At 36.8% G+C, this 19,155-nt stretch overlaps 1 protein-coding gene across 1 annotated transcript; it reads left to right on the top strand.

Annotated features, from left to right (window-relative positions):
- Positions 1-1,473: 1,473 nt before the first annotated feature.
- On the top strand, positions 1,474-18,721 carry zgc:113149 (uncharacterized protein LOC541363 homolog). The gene is made up of 7 exons (XM_023293389.3): positions 1,474-1,607; positions 4,735-4,978; positions 9,176-9,270; positions 10,866-11,022; positions 12,543-12,713; positions 15,125-15,172; positions 17,625-18,721. The coding sequence occupies exons 2-7, from the start codon at positions 4,837-4,839 to the stop codon at positions 18,353-18,355; spliced, it is 1,344 nt and encodes a 447-aa protein (XP_023149157.2). The 5' UTR covers positions 1,474-1,607; positions 4,735-4,836; the 3' UTR covers positions 18,356-18,721.
- The last annotated feature ends 434 nt before the right edge of the window (positions 18,722-19,155 follow it).

The following is a 19,155-nucleotide window of genomic DNA, read 5'->3' as shown; positions in this document are numbered from 1 at the left end:
TTTTCCACAAGTATTGGAGGTTAATCAGTTATTCCAATAAGACACCAGCAATAGGAGTAAATTGTGCAGAATTTGTCATTTTTGTAAAAGTGTGCAGAGAAATATGATGTACATGTCTTAATTATCAGTATAAGGGCTGTCTAGGGGCATTTATGTGTAATTAGTTGTTTTCTTCATGAAATACCAACAATCAGAGGTATTTGTGAAGAATTTTGGTGAAAAAAATGTGCAGAGAAACACGGCGTGCATTCAGTTGGACAAGTTAATTACTAGTTGCATTACAAGGGGAGGAGCTACGAGCATCATGATGAGGTTTAATCATCAGTTACTCTAAAGAAACATCAACAATATGAGCTAATCATGCAGAATTCTAGTGTAAAAATACACAGAAACACAGCAGGCATGGCTTTGAATGGATTCATGATGTGGACTAAGGGGAGGGTTTATCTGAGGAGCATCGAGATGAGGTGTAATCATCAACAATGTGAGCTAATTGTGCAGAATTCACACTTATTTTGTGCAAAAGTGTTCACAGAAATGTACCACGTGTGTCTTAATTATGTGGGCTAAGGGTAAATGGTGTCTTGGGGCAATTATAACCACAGAGGGGAGGTGTAATTAGTTGTTTTCTTCATGAAACACCAACAATAGGAGGTATTTGTGCAGAATTCTAGTGTAAAAATGTGCACAGTAACACAATGTGCATTCCTGTGTTCAAATAAATATCAAATTGTACAATAGAGGGACACATGTTGGAGGTTAATTCATCCAATAAAACACCAACAATAGGAGTAAATTGTGCAGATTTAGTGATTTTTTTGTCAAAGTGTGCAGATAAATACGCACTACATATCTTCATTACAAGTATAAGGGCTGTCTAGGGGTTGTTTTCTTCATGAAATACCAAGAATTGGAGGCAATCGTGCAGAATTTTGGTGTACAAATGTGCACAGAAGCATGTCGTGCATGCCTTGTGTGCAAAGCTAGTTAATTGTGCAGAATTTTGGTGCAAAAGCATCCACGGAAACATGGTATTATGCGGTTGGTTGAAGGGGAGGAGTTATCTAAGGAGCATCGTGATGAGCATTAATGACAAATTTATTTAAATTACTTAGTTACATGTGCAGATTTTAAGTGTAAACGTGTGCACAGAAACACGGCATGCATGGCTTTGGACAAATAATGTTTACAAAAGTTAATTGCATTTATAGTTTTACATAAAATACCAACAATAGTAGTTAATCGTGCTGATTTTTTTGTGTAAAATTGTGCATAAAAGTGTGGTCTGAATGATTTTGGGACACATTAATACCATTTAGGTGTAATAATGAGCAATGATGAGAACTTTTAATTATAATATTTTTAATTAAATGTCATAAAAGTGAGTTATTTGTGCAGAATTCGTGAGTTTTGTGTCTCTTTGCTGCACACTGTGTTCCGGGGCAGATGGGGGCGCGCGTCCGCCTCCAACGTGTTGCGCGTTCAAGGCAAGCAAAAAGAGAAAATCTCGCGCGCTGCGGAGTCTGCGCATTTCGCGTGTTTGTCGTCACTCCGAACTTTCGGGAGAAGCGCGGAGGAAGGAGGGGAGCCCTGCGCCATCTTAACGGGTAATTATTACCTACCGATTTCGCCGCTTCTAACGCCGCCGTTTCACCGCGACGCGCCGCTAAACGGGTCGTTTTAGCGCAGAAAAAAAGGCACGAACAGCGACACTGCGCTACCAAAGACAAAAAAACGGAACCGGAGCTAGCCGTCAGTTCGTCCTCTGTCCCGGTCGCGTAGCTCTACTTAACGCGGCGGAGGACGCTAACGGACGGCGTTACAAGCTCCCGTTTAACGTTCGCGACACATTCACGGGTCCGCACCGAGGGTCCGAGTGAGTCCGGTTCGGTAGACGTGACGTGGAGCCCCGGTGTACCGGACAGAGACGGTGGAATCGGCGGGCAGCTCCCCCCGTTAGCCGCCAGGCAGCAGCTCAACAAAGGCTCAGCGACGCCGCCGCTGATTGGCTCCCAGGAACCACGTGACCAGAAATAACGCAATGTTTATGATTCCCAGTCATTTAATGAAAATAAGAAGTTTTTAACGTTTAAATTAGCAAAACTTCACGTCAGGCAGTTGAACAGAACAGAATTTAACACTCTAATAATAATAATAATTAAAATTATTATTTTTATTACTAGTAATTTAATTTTGGTAAAAGTGCCTCCTCAGGTAGCAAAACACAACAAACAAATCATGAAATCAACACAATTTAGTGTTTGAAGACCAGTATAGTGTCCACAACATTTTCAAAACAGATTATATAACAGTTTAATAGAAACTGAACTTAAATAAAATAAAACTTTATTAATCCCAAAGGAAATTCTTGTGCCAGATGTTCCTCAGAAATAAACAGAAAGATGTAACATAAGAAATGCAGAGCCTTAAAAAATGGAAAAACAATCAGAAAATCAGGAATGCCTCTTGATTTTTTAGAGTTCTTCGGACTCCTATAACAACCAAAAATCCTCTCAAAGTGCATACCAGTGTGTACGATATTAAAAGGTTATAGATGTGGCTGTGAGGTCAGTAAAATCTGTTTTGAAAACATACTGGGAGCTGGTTTAAAGAGGCTGAAACGGGACTGATCTGATCACGTCTCTTGGTTTGAGTTAAAAAGTCTGATAGCTGAGCTCTGTATAATGTTGATTATTCGATTATTGTGCAAAAAATAGATGAAATAGATACATAAGTGATTATACATAGATTAATATTTGAGAATCTTGTTCTTGTTATATTATGGCAGCGACTCGCATTATCGATATTTTTTTCTTTTTCTTAGTTTTTCGGTCTATAAAATGTTACGGATGACAGATGTTTTCTTTTGTCTACAATCTAGAGATAATTAATTTATAGTCATAGAGGAGGAACCCAGACATCTTTCATATGTAGGATCCTACAATCTCAGAATCGAGACCGTTTTTGTCCAAACTAATTATCAAAATTATTTGCAGTCAGTGCAATAGTTAATAAGTTTTGTAAAGATGGACGGCTGCAAACAACAAACCATTACTCATGATGTTCCTGTTAAAGTTCCACCAGGAGGGGGCAGTATAGCGACACATCCTGAAAGAAAAACAAGATGTTCTTCCTCATTTTTCTCTTTCACATCTTCGATTCCTCCTCTTTTCATCGCATCTTCCCACCTGAGAAGTGAGGAGAGACGAATCGAGACCAAAAAGTGTTTCTGTTTAACGCCTCCTGGTCTCTTCCATCCTCCAGCCTGCAACCAAAAATCAATCTCAGTGCGTCATCTTGAAGGATGGACACACAGCTGGATTATACATGCATCTCCTCTCTATTCTAGATAAATGTTAGTAACTGAGACATCCTTTGATTTTGACAGATGAGGTCGATTTCAGTGTCACAGGCAGGAGGATGGAGGAAACAAGGTGGTTCTTTATATAGAAAAAAGACGAGCCTCTTCTCTACGATTATAAAAGCTGCTTCAGTTTAACGCTACTAAAGCTGTTGCACAAATTTATATTCTCACTTATGTTTCTTTTTCTATTTTGTTGGACATTCCTGGCTGTGAAACGTGTGGGGTTTTTTGCCCTGATGTGAAAAAACGTCTGTCTTACAACTTTGTGCTGACTGGATGCTGTTTATACTGCCACCAAGTGGTGAGCAGGGTGAAACACAACACCAATTTTTATCTCTTACATAATAAGATAAGATAAGATAAGATAAAGTTCTTTATTTCTCCCCACTCCAGGGGAAATTTACATTGTTACAGCAGTTTTATTTACAATATATACAAATATACAATAATAATAATAATATATTTGTGGTGATGTTTATACCCCTGGTAATGTGAAAAACACTTCAGAGAGACTTGAAACATCTGCATTTATTTAAATTTCTGAACTTACAAGTGAATGTAGCTTAAGAAAACATCCAGAACAACCCTAGAAAAATGGATTTTTCCTGTTGTCCTAATTTACGGATGCCAAAAAATATTGTTTCCTTGTCTGAAAAAAAAATCCTAAAATTCAGCAAAAAAAAAAAATCCCCAAATTTCTGAAAATTTGCAAAACCTTCAGGAAGAAAATTCTAATAATTCCTTAAAAATTTCCCTTAAAAGCTTTATCTAAAAAAAAAAAATCTTCTAAATTTGGCAAGAAAATTCTTACAAATATTTTCAAAAAATGAGTAAAAATCTTCCAAAAAATCCTAGAAATATCGAAAATGATTACATATATATCAGTAAAACCTTTCTTTAAGAACATTTACAAAGAAATCAACCAAAATCCAGTGAATTTCGCTGGATTTTGGTTGATTTTTTTTTGTGAATGTTCTTAAAGAAACATTTTTTTTTAATTTCTTTTTTTTCAAAAAAAAGTGTTAAAAAAATTTCCAAAAATGTTGAAAATGTGGACATCAGAAGTTTCAATGTAAAAAAAATATTTTTTTTCCACATTCTCAAACTTTAAAATGGGTCAGTTTGACCCGCAGGACGACACGAGGGCTAAAAGTAAAGCTGCAAATCTGTTGCCTGGAGCGTGTAAATTTTTACTGTGAAACTAAAATGCTGCCGAGCTCATAGCCTGGATCCATCTGTAGTTTGGTTTATTGTGTGTTCAGCAGCACAGCTCTTCTTTCTGTCCATTTAATTAATCCCTCCATGTTTTCTTTCTTGCTTTGTAGCATTTCCTCTACTCCCTTTTCATTCTCTGGATGTTTTTCTTCCAGGTCCTGTGCAGTCAGGAGGGCGTCTCCGGTCCAGACTGGCAGCTGAGTCGGAACCAGACAGTCCTGGAGGGCGTGGAAACCGGGCCGAGCGTCGGCGAAGCCATGTCGACCGCGTGGCGAGAGGACGACGACGACTTCAAGCCGGGAGGAGGAAGAGGAGGGTTGAAGGCCAAGCCGAGGTTCTCCTTCACCGAGGTCAAGCTGCTGCTGGAGGCGGTGAAGAGGAACCGGTACATCATCCTCAGTGAGTGTTCGCTTTGACCAGGAGCTCTTTGTTCTGCTTGTCTTCTACTGACAGCAGGGATGCTCAGTTTTCACCCATAGCTGCTATTTTCCTGTTGGATATTTTATGAATACATGAGCCTATTTTTCTGATATTTTTGGAGTGTTTTTAGACATTTTATGAATAATTTTCAGCATATTTTAGAGACACTTTATAATTTTTTTTGGCCATTTTTAGGCGTTTAATTGGCATTATTTATTTTGTTCATTTTCAGGTGTGTTGTGAATATTTTAGGACTTCATTGCATTTCTTCTTTTTTTTCCCTCACATTTACTTAAAATGTTTGGGGTATTTTACGTTTTATTTAAATTTTGTTGGATACTTTCTGAATATTTGAGCCTATTTTGCTGATATTTTTGGAGCATATTTTAGAGATGCTTTCATAAATTTTTTTGGACATTTTTGAGGGATTTTATTGGTAGTTTTTCTCATATTTTATGAAAGTTTTTCTTCAGTATTTGTGGGACACATTATTTTTGTGGTATTTTATGAATATTTTACAACTTCATTGCATTTCCGACATTTGATTAAAATGTTTGAGGTGTTGTCTGTTAAATGTGTTCGTTTTTTGAGATAGAAGACAAACTACTTCTCTCCAATTAGGCTGTTTATTTTCTAATATTAATGTCTCAAAAGAATCTTGTACAAGGACCTTTTCTGTGTGGAACAGCCTCCCAGAAAAGGATAAAGTCTGATATGAACAGAACATTTTATACTGTATGGTGAAATGTGATTGGTTATAGAACACAAACATATCATTCAAATATTGAACAGTGATTGGCTAAAGGTGGGGATGAACTGTGGTGTAGACTTAGTTCTCCCATTAGTTGGTGCACTGATACGTCCATAACTCTGGCACATGATTCATCCAATCCCCAGGAGCCGAACCCTGTAAGAAGAACCTCCTGCAAACTTTTCCCGCTTTCTACCAGTTTGTATTATTCCTTTGTTAGCTGAGATGTGAAGTAGCCATTAGTGGTATTTCGTAGGGGGATGCAAATGTTCCTCAGGGAAGACTATAAACAGCCTTGAGTCAGCAGTTGCAGTAAAATTAACTGTTACATTATAAGAAAGCAGGAATGTGCTGTGTATCAAGCCCAAAGCTCTTTTTTTTAGTGTGTACGTGCAGAAGAAGAAGCTTTTTTTTTTGTAAGCGGCTCTAACTTTCTATCCTGACTTGTCTGTGTCCATCAGAGCTTGGAGTTAGAGCTTAGTTCCATCTCTTCCCTTTTAAAGGTCAAACACAACTCATGGATTTGTTGCACATTAAATGGTTATTATTATCAATATTATAACACTCATATGTAATATCAGTTTTAGTGTTCAGCTGGCAGTACCTTAAAAAAGAAATCCTAACAGTCCTTAAATATTTGTGGGACATTTTAGTAATATATGTCAGTCCTTTCTGTACTTTACTTTATATCCAGTATTTTCCAACTTATTTTGCTGATGCAGATTCCAGAGAACGTGGAATTAACAAATATTCCCATTTAGAGGGTAAAATCAGAACATTTAAACCCACAAATTTAATTTTCGTGTCACATTTCCAAACCAGACCAGATGTTATTGCCCTGCCAGTGTTCATTTTGGGCCCGTGTTTGACTTTAAAACATTTATCGATGGCGATACCAGCATCTTCGTGCTTCCCGACTAAATATTTATCGAGCTTTTTACCATCCACCTTGGAGAAAACACAAAATAATTCTTCCTACTGTCTTTTGTATCTAACTCAGCTTGGAAATTTGGCTTAGAAAATACACTTGGGTTGTTGAAGTGTGTTTTTTCCCTGCATTTCATGTCTTTCCTCACTCATAATCGGCCTTTTGTGACAGTAGAAATGATTGGTCAGCATACAGTTTAGCTAATTAGCCAGTGTAAAATTATTTGACAAAAAAGCTACACATTTTCCTGTTAATTCTGAGTATTTAACAAACCCAAAGCAGCAAAACTGATTTAAAAACTGTCCTATAATAAATTACCGTGCAGCCTGATTGTAGATTTTTCTACTGAGTGTTGAAAGTGGCTTGATGGTCAATTAATCACCAGATTTTGGTAGATTTTTTGTGAATGTTCTTAAAGAAAATATTCAAAGTTTTGCTGATATCAAAACAACAACAAAAGACAAAAACAAGACAAAATATTTCAAAAACGAGACACAAAATGACAAAAAAATGAGATGAACGACAAAACAACAACGAGACAAAAAATTAGACTAACAAGTTACAAAATGACAAAAAAATGGACAAACAACAAAAACAAGATAAACAAATTACACAACTGACACAAACAGACAAAAAATAACAAGTGAGAAACAAAATTGCAAAAAAACAACGCAATCAAGACAAAAACACAAAACAACAAAAACGATGCTAGAAAACAACAAATAAAGCCAAACACAAAATGACAAAAATAAGACAAAACACAAGTGAGACAAAAAAGAAGCACAAAATGACAAAAATATGAGACAAACGACAAGTCGGACAAAAAAGACGGAAAGACGACAAAAACAGGACAAAATATTACAAAAACAAGACAAAAACGAGACAAAACACAAAACAAAAAAAGCAACGAAAAAATCGACAAACGACAAAAACAAGACAAAAAATAAAAATAATTTTAAGTTTCAAAATGTGGGAAAAAAATGTATTTTCACAGTGAAACTTCTGATGTCCACATTTTCAACATTTTTGGGAAATTTTGAACAAAAAAGAAATGTAAAAAAAATATATATGTTTCTTTAAGAACATTCACAAAAAAATCAGCCAAAATCCAGCGAAATTCACTGGATTTTGGCTGATTTTTATGTGAATGTTCTTAAAGAAAATATTACAAGTTTTACTAATATATATGGAATCACTTTAGATATTTTTGGGATTTTTTGGAAGATTTTTACTCATTTTTTTTTTTTAAGTATTTACAAGAATTTTCTTGCCAAATTTGGGGGATTTTTTTTTTTTTTTAAATAAAACTTTTAAGGGAAACTTTTAAGGGATTACTAGAGTTTTTTTCCTGAAGGTTTTGCAAATTTCCAGAAATTTGGGGAATTTTTTTGCAGAATTTTTTTTTCAGACAAGGAAACAATATTTTTTGGTGCCTATAAATGAAGACAACAGGAGGGTTAATGTTGTCTGCCAACTTTTCATCACAACATGTCCGCTGTGTGGAAATATTTTGCAGTAGAATTAACCCTCCTATGTTAAACGTTTAGATATTTAGAGAATTTCCTCAACATTTCTCCAGTTTTAAAGAGATTTTATTCAGGTCCAGCTGCTGAAATGCGTTTAAAATGGAGAAATTAGCCTTTTTTTTTTTTTTTTGAAGAGATCAAAAGTTTTCAGCGAACACCAGACTTTTTTTTTTTATCTTCTAACAAACTGTGTCAGAGAAGTTTACTCTGTGTGTTTCTGTCTTGGATTAATAAATACTGACAGTCACTTTGAAAAACCTTACAGTTAAATATTTGTTTTCAGGACAGGATTTTTCTTGTTAACAGGATTTCCTGTTTTTCTGACTTCCTTTTCTGACCTTATACTCACCTCAAGTTGCCTTTTGGGACATACATTGGTACAGATGATACTTACCTGTGGAGAGGAGTTTATTACAGCCTCTTATAAAATCAACAATAATGATAATAACAATATTAAAGCAAACAGAGCTCTGGTATCGGTATCAGGATCGGAAGTGAAAAAATGTGGAGCCCTAGTTTAAACACTACTGTTTTTGTATCCTGTAAACTTTCTTACAGCATCTCAGACATGCAAAGTCCCAAAGAAATGAAGAATTTTCACTCATTTTGCTCAGAAAAATCAGAATGATGTAAGAAATGCAGTGCCTAATAGGTAGAAAAATGGCAAAATAGAAGTACGATACATTAATGAGATAAAATATGTAACTTGAATAATGCTGGCAATTATAATGACACAGGAAAATTAAATATTATACAAGAAACTGAACGTGTTTTTGCACAAAATGTTGACAAAAGTACCACTGCAGAGGATGTTATTGTTTTCAGATTGGAGCGTTTTATCTGCAGAAATGTGTCGGATGTTTACCAGCAGAGGGCGAGAACGTGGAGAATCACACCTCTAGAAATGCTAAACATGTAAATGATTGATGCCTCTGATGAGCAGATCTCCTGTTTTACCTTCCTCCCTGTAGGGAAGTTTAACCAGGGCGTGTCGGCTGAAACCAAGAAGCAGACGTGGGCTGAAATCACCCATCAGATCAACGGTCTGGGAGAGAATCACAGAGAGGTTCGTTCATTTCCTTTATCTGTGCTTTCTGACCAGCATAAATGTGATCATTTATTTAAAAGAGAGGATTTGTACAGTTACAATCCCATACAGGTTGTAACAAAAGGAATGGTTAACCTAATTAGATTATTTTATTAAATCAAAGAGGCCTTTTAGTGTGTAAATGTCCATTAAAGGGTTAATTCAGTTTCTATGAAGTAGGGCCGTATGAGGTACTTATCCAGAGGTGGAAGAACTATTCAGACACGTATAAATACTACATTACAAGTACAAATACTGCCTCAAAAATGCTACTTAAAAGTGCAACAAAATGTAGTTAATAATTGCAGTAAAAATTCTGGTTTGTTTCACCTGACTGGTATATTATAGATTACAGTAAAGCATTTAAAAGAAAACAAAAAGTTTTATAAACTTTTTAAAAATACTTTTCAGTGTGACATTTTATGAATATTTGTTGTTATATTTTAGAGACACTTCATTCATTTTTTTTGGTCATATTTTGGGATTTTATTTGTATTTTTTTCTCCATATTTTATGAAAATTTTAATAACATTTTCTTCAGTGTTTGTGGGACATTTTCCTTTTTTAACTTTTTTATTTACATTTTTTCTCACATTTAAGTCATATGTTTTGGACATTTTCCTTAGATATTTGTGGGATGTTTTTTTTTATTCTGTATATATGTATATCTATATATAATTAAACATTTTAATAATAAAACATTTCAGCAGTATATATCAGTCCACTTTGCTTTATATCAAGTCAAAATAGTTTCCAAAGATTTTATTCAAATTTTGTTGGATATTTTAAGATTATTTTGCTGATATTTTGGGGGTGTTTTTAGACATTTTATTAATAATTTTCAGCATATTTTAGAGACACTTTGATATATTTTTGGCCACTTTTGTGGAAATTGAATTCATATTTGATCTTTTTTTAAAAATTTGTTGGATATTTATTATTTTTGGGATACTTTTATTTTTTTGGGATATTTTATGAGGCATTTAAGTCATTTTTATAGCCATTATAATTTTAAGTTTTGGTGATATTAAATTGTTTATTTTATTTATTTGTTTAACATTTAAATATTTTTTACAGACATTTAATTCAAGTTTTGTGGATATTTAATAGTTTATTTTATTTATTTATTTATTTGTTATTATTTTATTTATCATTGAAGTCCTTTTTACAGAATTTTTATTCAAGTTCTGGGGATATTTAGTTGTTTATTTATTATTTATTGATTTAACATTTAAGTCATTTTTACAGAAATTTAATTCAAGTTTTGAGGATATTTAATTTTTCATTTATTTATTATTTATTTAACATTTAAGTCATTTTTAAAGACATTTAATTCATGTTTTGGGGATATGTAATTTTTTTTATTGTTTATTTTTGTTGAGCTTTCTTCTTCTTTTTTTCCCAGCATGTATTTCAAACGGTTCCAGTTTTATATTCAATCAGAAATAGCTTTAAATAACCTTCTCTCATGTAATTGTGACCTCCTCCCACCTTTCTAGACCAGATGCAGTCAAACAGCTTCTCATTTCGCATTAAAACACTTTATAAAGAAGTTTTTTTTTATTTTCTCGCAGGTCCGTCAGATCATGAAGAAATGGGCCGACCTGAAATGCGACGGAAAGCGACGCATCGCGGCCCTGCGAGGCCCCAACGGCAGCAACCTGAGGAAGAAGAAGCTCGGCCCCGTGGAGAGGATGGTCCACAAGATCCTGATGATGAGTCCCAGAGGAGGTGAGGAAGACGTTTTCTGCTCATTCATCGTTAGGAGAGCTTCAATGACGACTACAACCAAGCACAGAGTTAAAAAGAATTAGAAAAATCTTCCTAAAAAGGCTCCAGACTTGCTGGATGAACGTAAAATACAATATTTAGGTCTTTTTAATAAAGAAATTGATGCTAAAATTGATTCAAAATGAGGCTGAATCATAGTTGTTGAGTGTTTTTCTGGAAATACAGGGATAGCATAATAGCACAAAATTAGGGATTTTTGACACCTGATGTACCCAAAAACAATGTTTGCTCCTTCGTTTTACACTTTCTAAAGATTTACTGGTCAATATATGGTAAAGTCCAATTTATTTTTGAGACATAATCGCTGGTAATAATAAGAAATTCTAAGAAAACCCTCTATTTACCTGGTAAAATCCTCCTAACTTACAAATTTCCATAAGTAGCATCTAACAGAATATTTTCTAACACATTATGTAAAATACCAACAAATAACTGATCTCTAACCAGTAAATTTACATAAATGATACGATTTAAATGCATAATAAGAGCCTGGCAATAGCATGGACACAAATATATTGTTATTTTTACAGTTTAGCTTCAGAGGATCCAATCTGGCCTCAAAGTGTAAAAATCCCAGAGAAGACATGAACTGCAGACTGGAAATCAGTAAAACTATAAATTTAAAATCATTTCTAGACAAATTTTTTTGATCATAAAATAAAATATTAAATTGTTCATTGTTCTTTTCTTGCTTTGTGTCTCATTTTGGCAATATTTTGTCTTGTTTTTATTGTTTTTTTGTCTGAGTTTTGTCGTTTCATGTTTTTGTCATTTTGTTTCTTTTCTTTTCTTTTTGTCACACATATATTTTTGGTCTTGTTATGTGTCTTGTTTTGTGGGGTTTTTTTTGTCTGGCTTTTGTCGTTTATGTAATTTTTTGTCTCGCTTTTGTTGTTCATTTTTTTGGCGCTTTAACATTGTTGCCTAATTTTTTGTCTCTTTTCTGTTTTGTTTCATGTCATTTGTCTCATTTTTTGTCGTTGTGTTCTCATTGTTGTCATTTTGTGTCTCATTTTTGTAATATTTTGTCTCATTTTTTGTTGTTTTTTTTGTCTTTTCTTGTCCAACTGTTGTTGTTTTGATCATGACTAAATGTTGTGTTCCTTTGCAGACACTCTGTGATCTGTAAGTTGTAATGTGGAAATGATAAACTGAGGCATAATATTGCTGAAATTGAATTTATTTTTCTGAAGAAACTTCAGGTTGTTCATAATGTTTTGTTAATTAAATGTGAACATTTGACAAACATACTTTTGTGCATGAGAACGCAGGAGAAATTAGGAGTTTTATGGGTCAATATGCTGTAGTTGAACTGGTCCAGCCCACTTAGGATCAAATTGGGCTGAATGTGGCCGTTGACCTAGAATGAGTCTGACTCCCCTGCTCTAGATGATGTCCAGGTGTTTCTAGATGTCCTATCTCCTCATTAACTGACCAGTTTTTGATTTCCTTCTCCCCAGACGGCGACAGCGACCTGGACTTGGGTGAAGACGACGACTTGTCGGGTCCGTACGGTAAAGGCTCCAACCCTCCGGCCTACTCCTACCTCAGCCTGACCGACAGCTCTCACCTCCAGGGAGGAGCTTCCTACGACATCTCACCGCTGTCCTCGCCAGAGAAAGAGCTCTGCGGTAGGTCGCCTTTATTATTGACAAAGTGCAATCACTGGACTCTAATGTAACGTCAGCATAATTCAGCAGGCGGTTTTCCACATTGTTGCGTCTCTAAAAGGCCTGAATTTGCGGCAACTTTTCCAAAAAGTTGTGATGTTTTAAGCATATTTTTGAAATTGTGGGAGACAGTGACAATTGCTAAAAAGTTGCATTTTTTTCAGCTTTAAGAACATGTTTCAATATTTTAATTGACAATATTTATTCCTAAACTAATTCTTTAACCCATTTAAACAAAAGCTCAAATTCAACAGTGGGAAATCAGCAGCAGCCAGATACTGGTTTAACCTGAAGTGGTTGGTAGATTTAAGGTACTAAATTATCATTTATTATTGAATGAATCACATCTGAATTATGAATGAATGAATGAATATTTGGACATACCTGTCAATGGCCTAAAAAGTTAATTTCACTTCCTGGTATTCACACGTGTTCACGGCTCGTCACGTCAGTTAACAAGAAAAGCCCTCAGAGAGCAGAACTGCACCAAGACTGTTCATTTCCTGACCTTATGCTGAGTACAGGCGTGTCTTCTGCATGTGTACGTTCTGCACGGATACCGAATCACATGACCTAAATATGTAGCAGGCGGCAGGAATTGATGGGACTCAGAAACACCCCCACAATTTAATCAGTTGTTTCTTGGATCATTTCCGATGGATAAGTCCACAGCGATGGATTTGTAGTAGGATAACAATCATGTGATCATTAACAGGTCACTATCAGACACTGTGCCGCTATCTCAATCTGAAATCTATACCAAATCCATGGATCCAGACTATAAGCCGCATCACTGCCAAAATCTGTTCAGATCTGTCTGGTCTGTGTTCCGCTCCTCTCAGACGTTCTCCTGATATGTTTCACAGTAGAAAAGTATTTATCAGTCGATGATTTTTTGCGTGTTTTCCACCACCAATATTTCATGGGTGTAAAAGAGTTTAGCTCCGCTTTGGTGAAGAACATCAGGAATTCATTGTTTTTCACCGTCTTCAGCAGTAATTGTGTTGGTAAATGAGAGACATTAGAATCAGACGTGTCTGCATTGGGTGACGTACGTGCGTTACGCTGGGAACTGCTATGATTGGTGGAACTAACAGGAGGCGGGCCAAAATTGTGGAAAAGTTGGGGTGATTGGACAAAACTGCAAGATCATGAAGAGTTCCCAGAGATTGGTTGAATTTGCGTTAATGGTTGCAATCGCAACGTTGCAAATTCCTGAAGGGTCTGATGATCAGTTTATCAGCGTCATTCCAAAGGACCCAAAACTAAGTCAGAATTAATGTTCATGATCTGATTTCCAGCCAGAAGAAGGAGCTTTAATCTCCACAGTGTGCAGAGTTTTCTTCAATCATCTCCTTTATGTGTTCATGAGCGATTATTACGTCAAGCCAGCTTCCTTTATAGAACCACTCACTGACCCAACAGTTGCTTTTTTCTTTTATTCATCAGTTAGCTGTTTAATTCAGCAGGTGGCAGCAGAGTAACAAGACGATAACTTCAAGATTCGAGACGGTGAAAAGCCTTTAAATGGAAACACAAAAAGGAAAAATGCTTCACATTATTGCAACCCACTGCAAATACTAACAGACAATTCCTTAAATGTGAATCATTTCACCTCTAAATGTTATTTTACTCAGTTTGTTTTGTCAGTTTCACATGAAATGAAATTGAAATAAGTGATGTCATGGGTGTAATTATTTTTTTCAATCATGTGTTTTAAAAGAGGCAGTTTAACCACATTTTAACATATTTTCTCTAAAGATTTTCACCAAACTTTTCAGCACATTTATACTTTACCTTAGATTTTTAAAAGGCATGAAGTGACTTTCCAAATCCAATAAAGTGCAGACATTGAAAACATTTGCAGCAAACTCCAATCAGACGTTTTAGATCGTCCACCATTCACCACGCTGCTCACACATCAAAATGAATTCAACGCTATTTTAACCTTAATTATAAATCAGCTGTGCTCTAATTAGCATCATCATCTGCCTGCAGTCTTTTTTACCATCTGCAGAAAACAGACAATAAACAACCGCTCACACATGGACATGAATGTTCAGCTGCGAATCATCCTCAAGGTTTCATCAATGTTCAGAATAAATTTCAATCCAGGACAAAATAAACAGCAGGCGAGGCTTAAAAAGAGTCACAAACTTTAATAATTCATCGTTTAAAAACTATTTGGAGCAGAGATTCAGGATCCAGTCAGTCTGACAGGATTTTTTTCATTAAACTCTAGGAGGATTTGGTGAGTTTGCGTGAAATAATCCTTAAATATAAAACATTTGAGCTGCTCTTACACATTTTTTCACTATAAACTTTGTACCTGCTGCTGGTTCCTCGGTAAAAATGTGATTTGTGTTTTGCAGGCGAAGCTTTTCATTCCTCGTCTGACTTGGACCCAGCTGAAGATGGAGGTAAGAATCTGGTTTTACTGCAACTGAAAGGTGATATAAATTCATAATTACAAGGATGTTTTGTGGGTTTGTTGGTGTCAGATGCTTATTTATTCAACTATTTCAATATTAATTATTAAAAAGGAGCAAATACTAATTATTTCTGTAATCAATCTGTCCATAGTTAGAAAAGTTCAAAGTAGTGGAAAATAATGGATTAATACGGGAAAGCTGCTTAAATATAACACCATCTTAACCGTCTTCTCAGTCTTACAGTATTATTATTTATCGCTTTCTAGACTGTTTTTATTTGTTGTTTTAGACGCCTTTCTAGAATTAGCAGCTAGCTGTTAGCGTAGCCTTAGCCACAGTGAAAGCTAATTTCCTGGTTCGTGTTTTTTGTTTTTGCAGTCTCTGATTGAAAGACATTAATGAGACGACAGACTGAGAGAGGAGTAAATAATTGATCAACGATTTACCGATAACAATAAAACGCCAAATACCAGCCGCAATAATCAGTCTGTCGCTCATTAGAGCGGTTCAAAGTTATGGAAAGCTGCTAAAAGTAGCACCAGAGATTGTTCACCTGTTGGGAATTTGGTCTGATTAGGACTAAAGATTGACGGATGTGGGTTTTCTTGATCTGTCTTTTTACTGTCCACTACATACGGTAAGATAGTGGACGGCGCCTTGGGAAAGAGGCTTAGGGTTTGGGGAGTGATATTTTGGGGCTATCATGACTTTTACCCATGACCAGTTCTTTAGTTTGGTACATTTGGTCGTCCAGAACGGAGTTTGTCCATGACGCCGCCCGTTTCTCTAAACTCTTTAACCACCGTCTCCTCCGTGGAAAAGCCAAGTGGAATGATTAAATTCATCTGCTGTCTTTCCAGACGTCCGTCCTTCACTGAGAAGAACCACTTCAACTCTTTGTTCTTTCAACAAAGCCTTTAGAGACGCCCTGTAGACGGCTTCCCAGACTTAGACGTTACATATGAGCCTGTTGGCTGATATTTTGGAGCATATTTTAGAGACACGGCTTGACTTTTTGAGGCATTTTATTGGTGTTTTTTCTCATATTTTATGAACATTTATCTTCAATGTGGGACACATTATTCTTGGGGGTATTTTATTAGTATTGTAGGACTTTGTTGAATTCTTACATTTTTTGCTGGATATTTTCAGAATACATGAGCCTGTTTTGCTGATATTTTTTGGAGTGTTTTTAGACATTTTATTGATAATTTTCAGCATATTCTAGAGACACTATAATTTTTTTGGCCATTTTTAAGGTATTTTATTGATATTTTTCTCATTTTTCTTCAATATTTGTGGAACACTTTATTTTTTGGGGTTATTTAGTGAATATTTTAGGACTTAGCAGCAGGGATGGTTTAACTGTTGAGAACATACTGACCCTAAAACCCAGCTGAGACTGCAGCCGAGTTCTTTCCACCTTTGAGGTTTGGTTTGGCTCCTTCTCCTCCGTTTATTCCGACTCACAGCACCTCCTACTGTTCAGAGGCAGGGTGTCGAACATGCGGCCCGCAGGCCAAAACCGGCCCTCCAGAGGGTCCAATTCGGCCCACAGGACGACTTTGTAAAGCGCAAAAATTCCAGAGAAGACATGAAGTGCAGATTGTAAATTTGTGAATCTATAAATTTAAAATAATTTCTAGACCATGACAAGTTGTTGTTCATTGTTCTTTTGTTGTTTTGTGTATGGTTTTTGTAATATTTTGTCCTGTTTTTGTCTGACTTTTGCCGTTTGTCTCATGTTTTTGTTGTTTTGTGTTTCCTTTTTGTCTCGTTTGTGTTTTTTTGTCTCAATTTTGTCATTTTGTGTTTCGCTTTTTTCACCGTTGTGTGTCATTTTTGACATTTTGTTTTTTTCTCACTTGCGTTGTCCATTTTTTGTTGCTTTGAAACTTTTTTGTCTAATTATTTTGTTTCTTTTTTGTTTTGTGTCATTTGTCTCATTTTTTGTAATATTTTGTCTCATTTTGTAATATTTTGTCTTGTTTTTGTTGTTTTTTGTGTGTTTTTGTCTGACTTTTGTCATTTTGATCATAAAGTAAAATCCTCTCTGGTTCAGTTCCAGGTGACTAAATGTTGTGTTCCTTTGTCGACACTGTGATCTGGAAGTTGTAATGTGGAAATGATAAACTGAGGCTGGATGTTGATGAAACTGAATTTATTTTTCTTAAGAAATTGCAGGTTGTTCATGAAGTTTTGTAATTCCTTCAATGTGAACATTTTCAGAATGGACTTTATTCACTAAAACAAAGGAAGCAGTAGGAGTTGTGGTTCTTTATCGTTGTGTCATTGTGCTCTGGTTTTACTGGTTGGATCCAGAATGTGGAACCTCAGCTAGAATGACTTTGACTCTCCTGGCTCAGAGGAAACGAGCCTGATTTATATTTTTTGCCACATTTGCACGACGACTGAATCTACTTTTCTTCTGTTTGGTCAGAGCAAAACATGGACTTGGACGAGACGGACGAGTCCATGTTCTCGTCGTACCCTCCGTCAGCCCCGCCGCCCTCCTCCACCTCCCTGGACCCGCTGCCGGACGACGCCCTGATGAGGGTCAAACCCGTCCACACCTACTCCAGAAACAACAGCCAGAACCAGAACCAGAACCCTGCCTCCAACCACAGCTCCTCTTCTAAACCTCCACCTGGACCTTCTCCTCCTCCTCCTCCTCCTCCTCCTCCTTCAGATGCAGCTTCATCCTCAGCTCCTCCTCCTCCTCCGTCGCCCACCAGCTCGGTTCCTCCTCCAGCCCCTGATGCTACCTCTGATCCCTCCTCCACCTCCATCCCACCACCTCCAGCTCCTCCTCCTCCTCCTCCTCCTGCTGCTGCTGCTTCCACTCCCTCCACCTCGTCCCCGGTGGACCCCCTCCCGGCCGGAGCGTCCTCACGGGGGTCTCAGGACCAGGTGGCCCAGCTGGCGGCCCAGAGCCTGGAGCAGCAGCGGGCCAGCCGGATGCTGCTGACGTCGGTGTCCCGGTCCCTGGAGGTCCTGGCCCAGTCGGTGCAGCTGCTGGTGGAGAGCCAGCAGGAGTTCGTCCAGGAGTCTCTGCTGCTGCAGCGGGAAACCGTGGACGTCCTGAGGGACTTCTCCAACACGGCGCTCACCATGCTGAGGGACAAAGCCAGCAGCGGACACCTGGTGGCGCACCGCCCGCCACACTTCTGACTTTAGAGGATATTTATCGGCTGCTGGACCGTAAAAGCTGCTTTCCTTCCTACAAAATGAAGCTCAACGTTTGCCCAAAGGCACGGCGGCGGCAGCAGCACACAGATTAAGGCCTCTTATGTTCTGTTTTGTCTTTTTTCCAACACTGTATTCTGCTTTTCGAAGAGCTGCTGAAGTTTAGTTTTCACCTTTAAGAACTCTAAAAACACACTGAGCTGAGATGAAGACACTAATTTAACTGTTTTCTGGAACAGACTCACCCTGAGCAGCTGAACACCAGTTTTTAATCGCCGACCTGATCCTGAAGGTTTTTGTCTGTGATGCAACGACGACTTTGGCAAGTTTAGAATAAAAAGTTTAACATGATTTGTGGATTTTATTGTTGCTAAAAGGGTGTATTTGGGTCGTTTTTTGATTTAATTGAAAGAACAAACGTCTCCTGTTCTTGTGTGATCTGCTTCACAAAGGCCCTTAGGAGATAAAATAATAAATCAGTATCATCTTGTAAATGATGAACAGATCTATGAAGGGATTGTCTGAACTCTGATTTCTCAAAATAACACAAGACAGATTTAGACCAGAGACTGTATAATAAAGATGGACGAAGCAACTGGCTCCAAAAAGCTCCACAGACCCAAACAGCAAAAACTACAACACCAAAGACTGCAGTTCTACTCCTCAGGAGTTTAGTTTGTTAGTTTTCAAGGTCAAAACCAGACATCAGGCGGCTGATCTTAAATCAGTACTGAATTTTATATAGAGCATTAAAGTTTTAGTGACATCGGGGGGCGGGGCTACTT

Source organism: Amphiprion ocellaris, chromosome 7, assembly GCF_022539595.1.
Source record: "Amphiprion ocellaris isolate individual 3 ecotype Okinawa chromosome 7, ASM2253959v1, whole genome shotgun sequence".
NCBI lineage: Eukaryota > Metazoa > Chordata > Actinopteri > Pomacentridae > Amphiprion > Amphiprion ocellaris.
This window is presented reverse-complemented; position numbering and strand designations above follow the sequence as displayed.

Bases quoted from the DNA above. Each gene is read 5' to 3' on its own strand.
- zgc:113149 (XM_023293389.3), top strand. From the start codon at position 4,837: ATGTCGACCGCGTGGCGAGAGGACGACGACGACTTCAAGCCGGGAGGA. The intron at 11,023-12,542 runs GTGAGGAAGACG...CCTTCTCCCCAG, and splicing joins GATGATGAGTCCCAGAGGAG to ACGGCGACAGCGACCTGGAC. The intron at 15,173-17,624 runs GTAAGAATCTGG...CTGTTTGGTCAG, and splicing joins GGACCCAGCTGAAGATGGAG to AGCAAAACATGGACTTGGAC.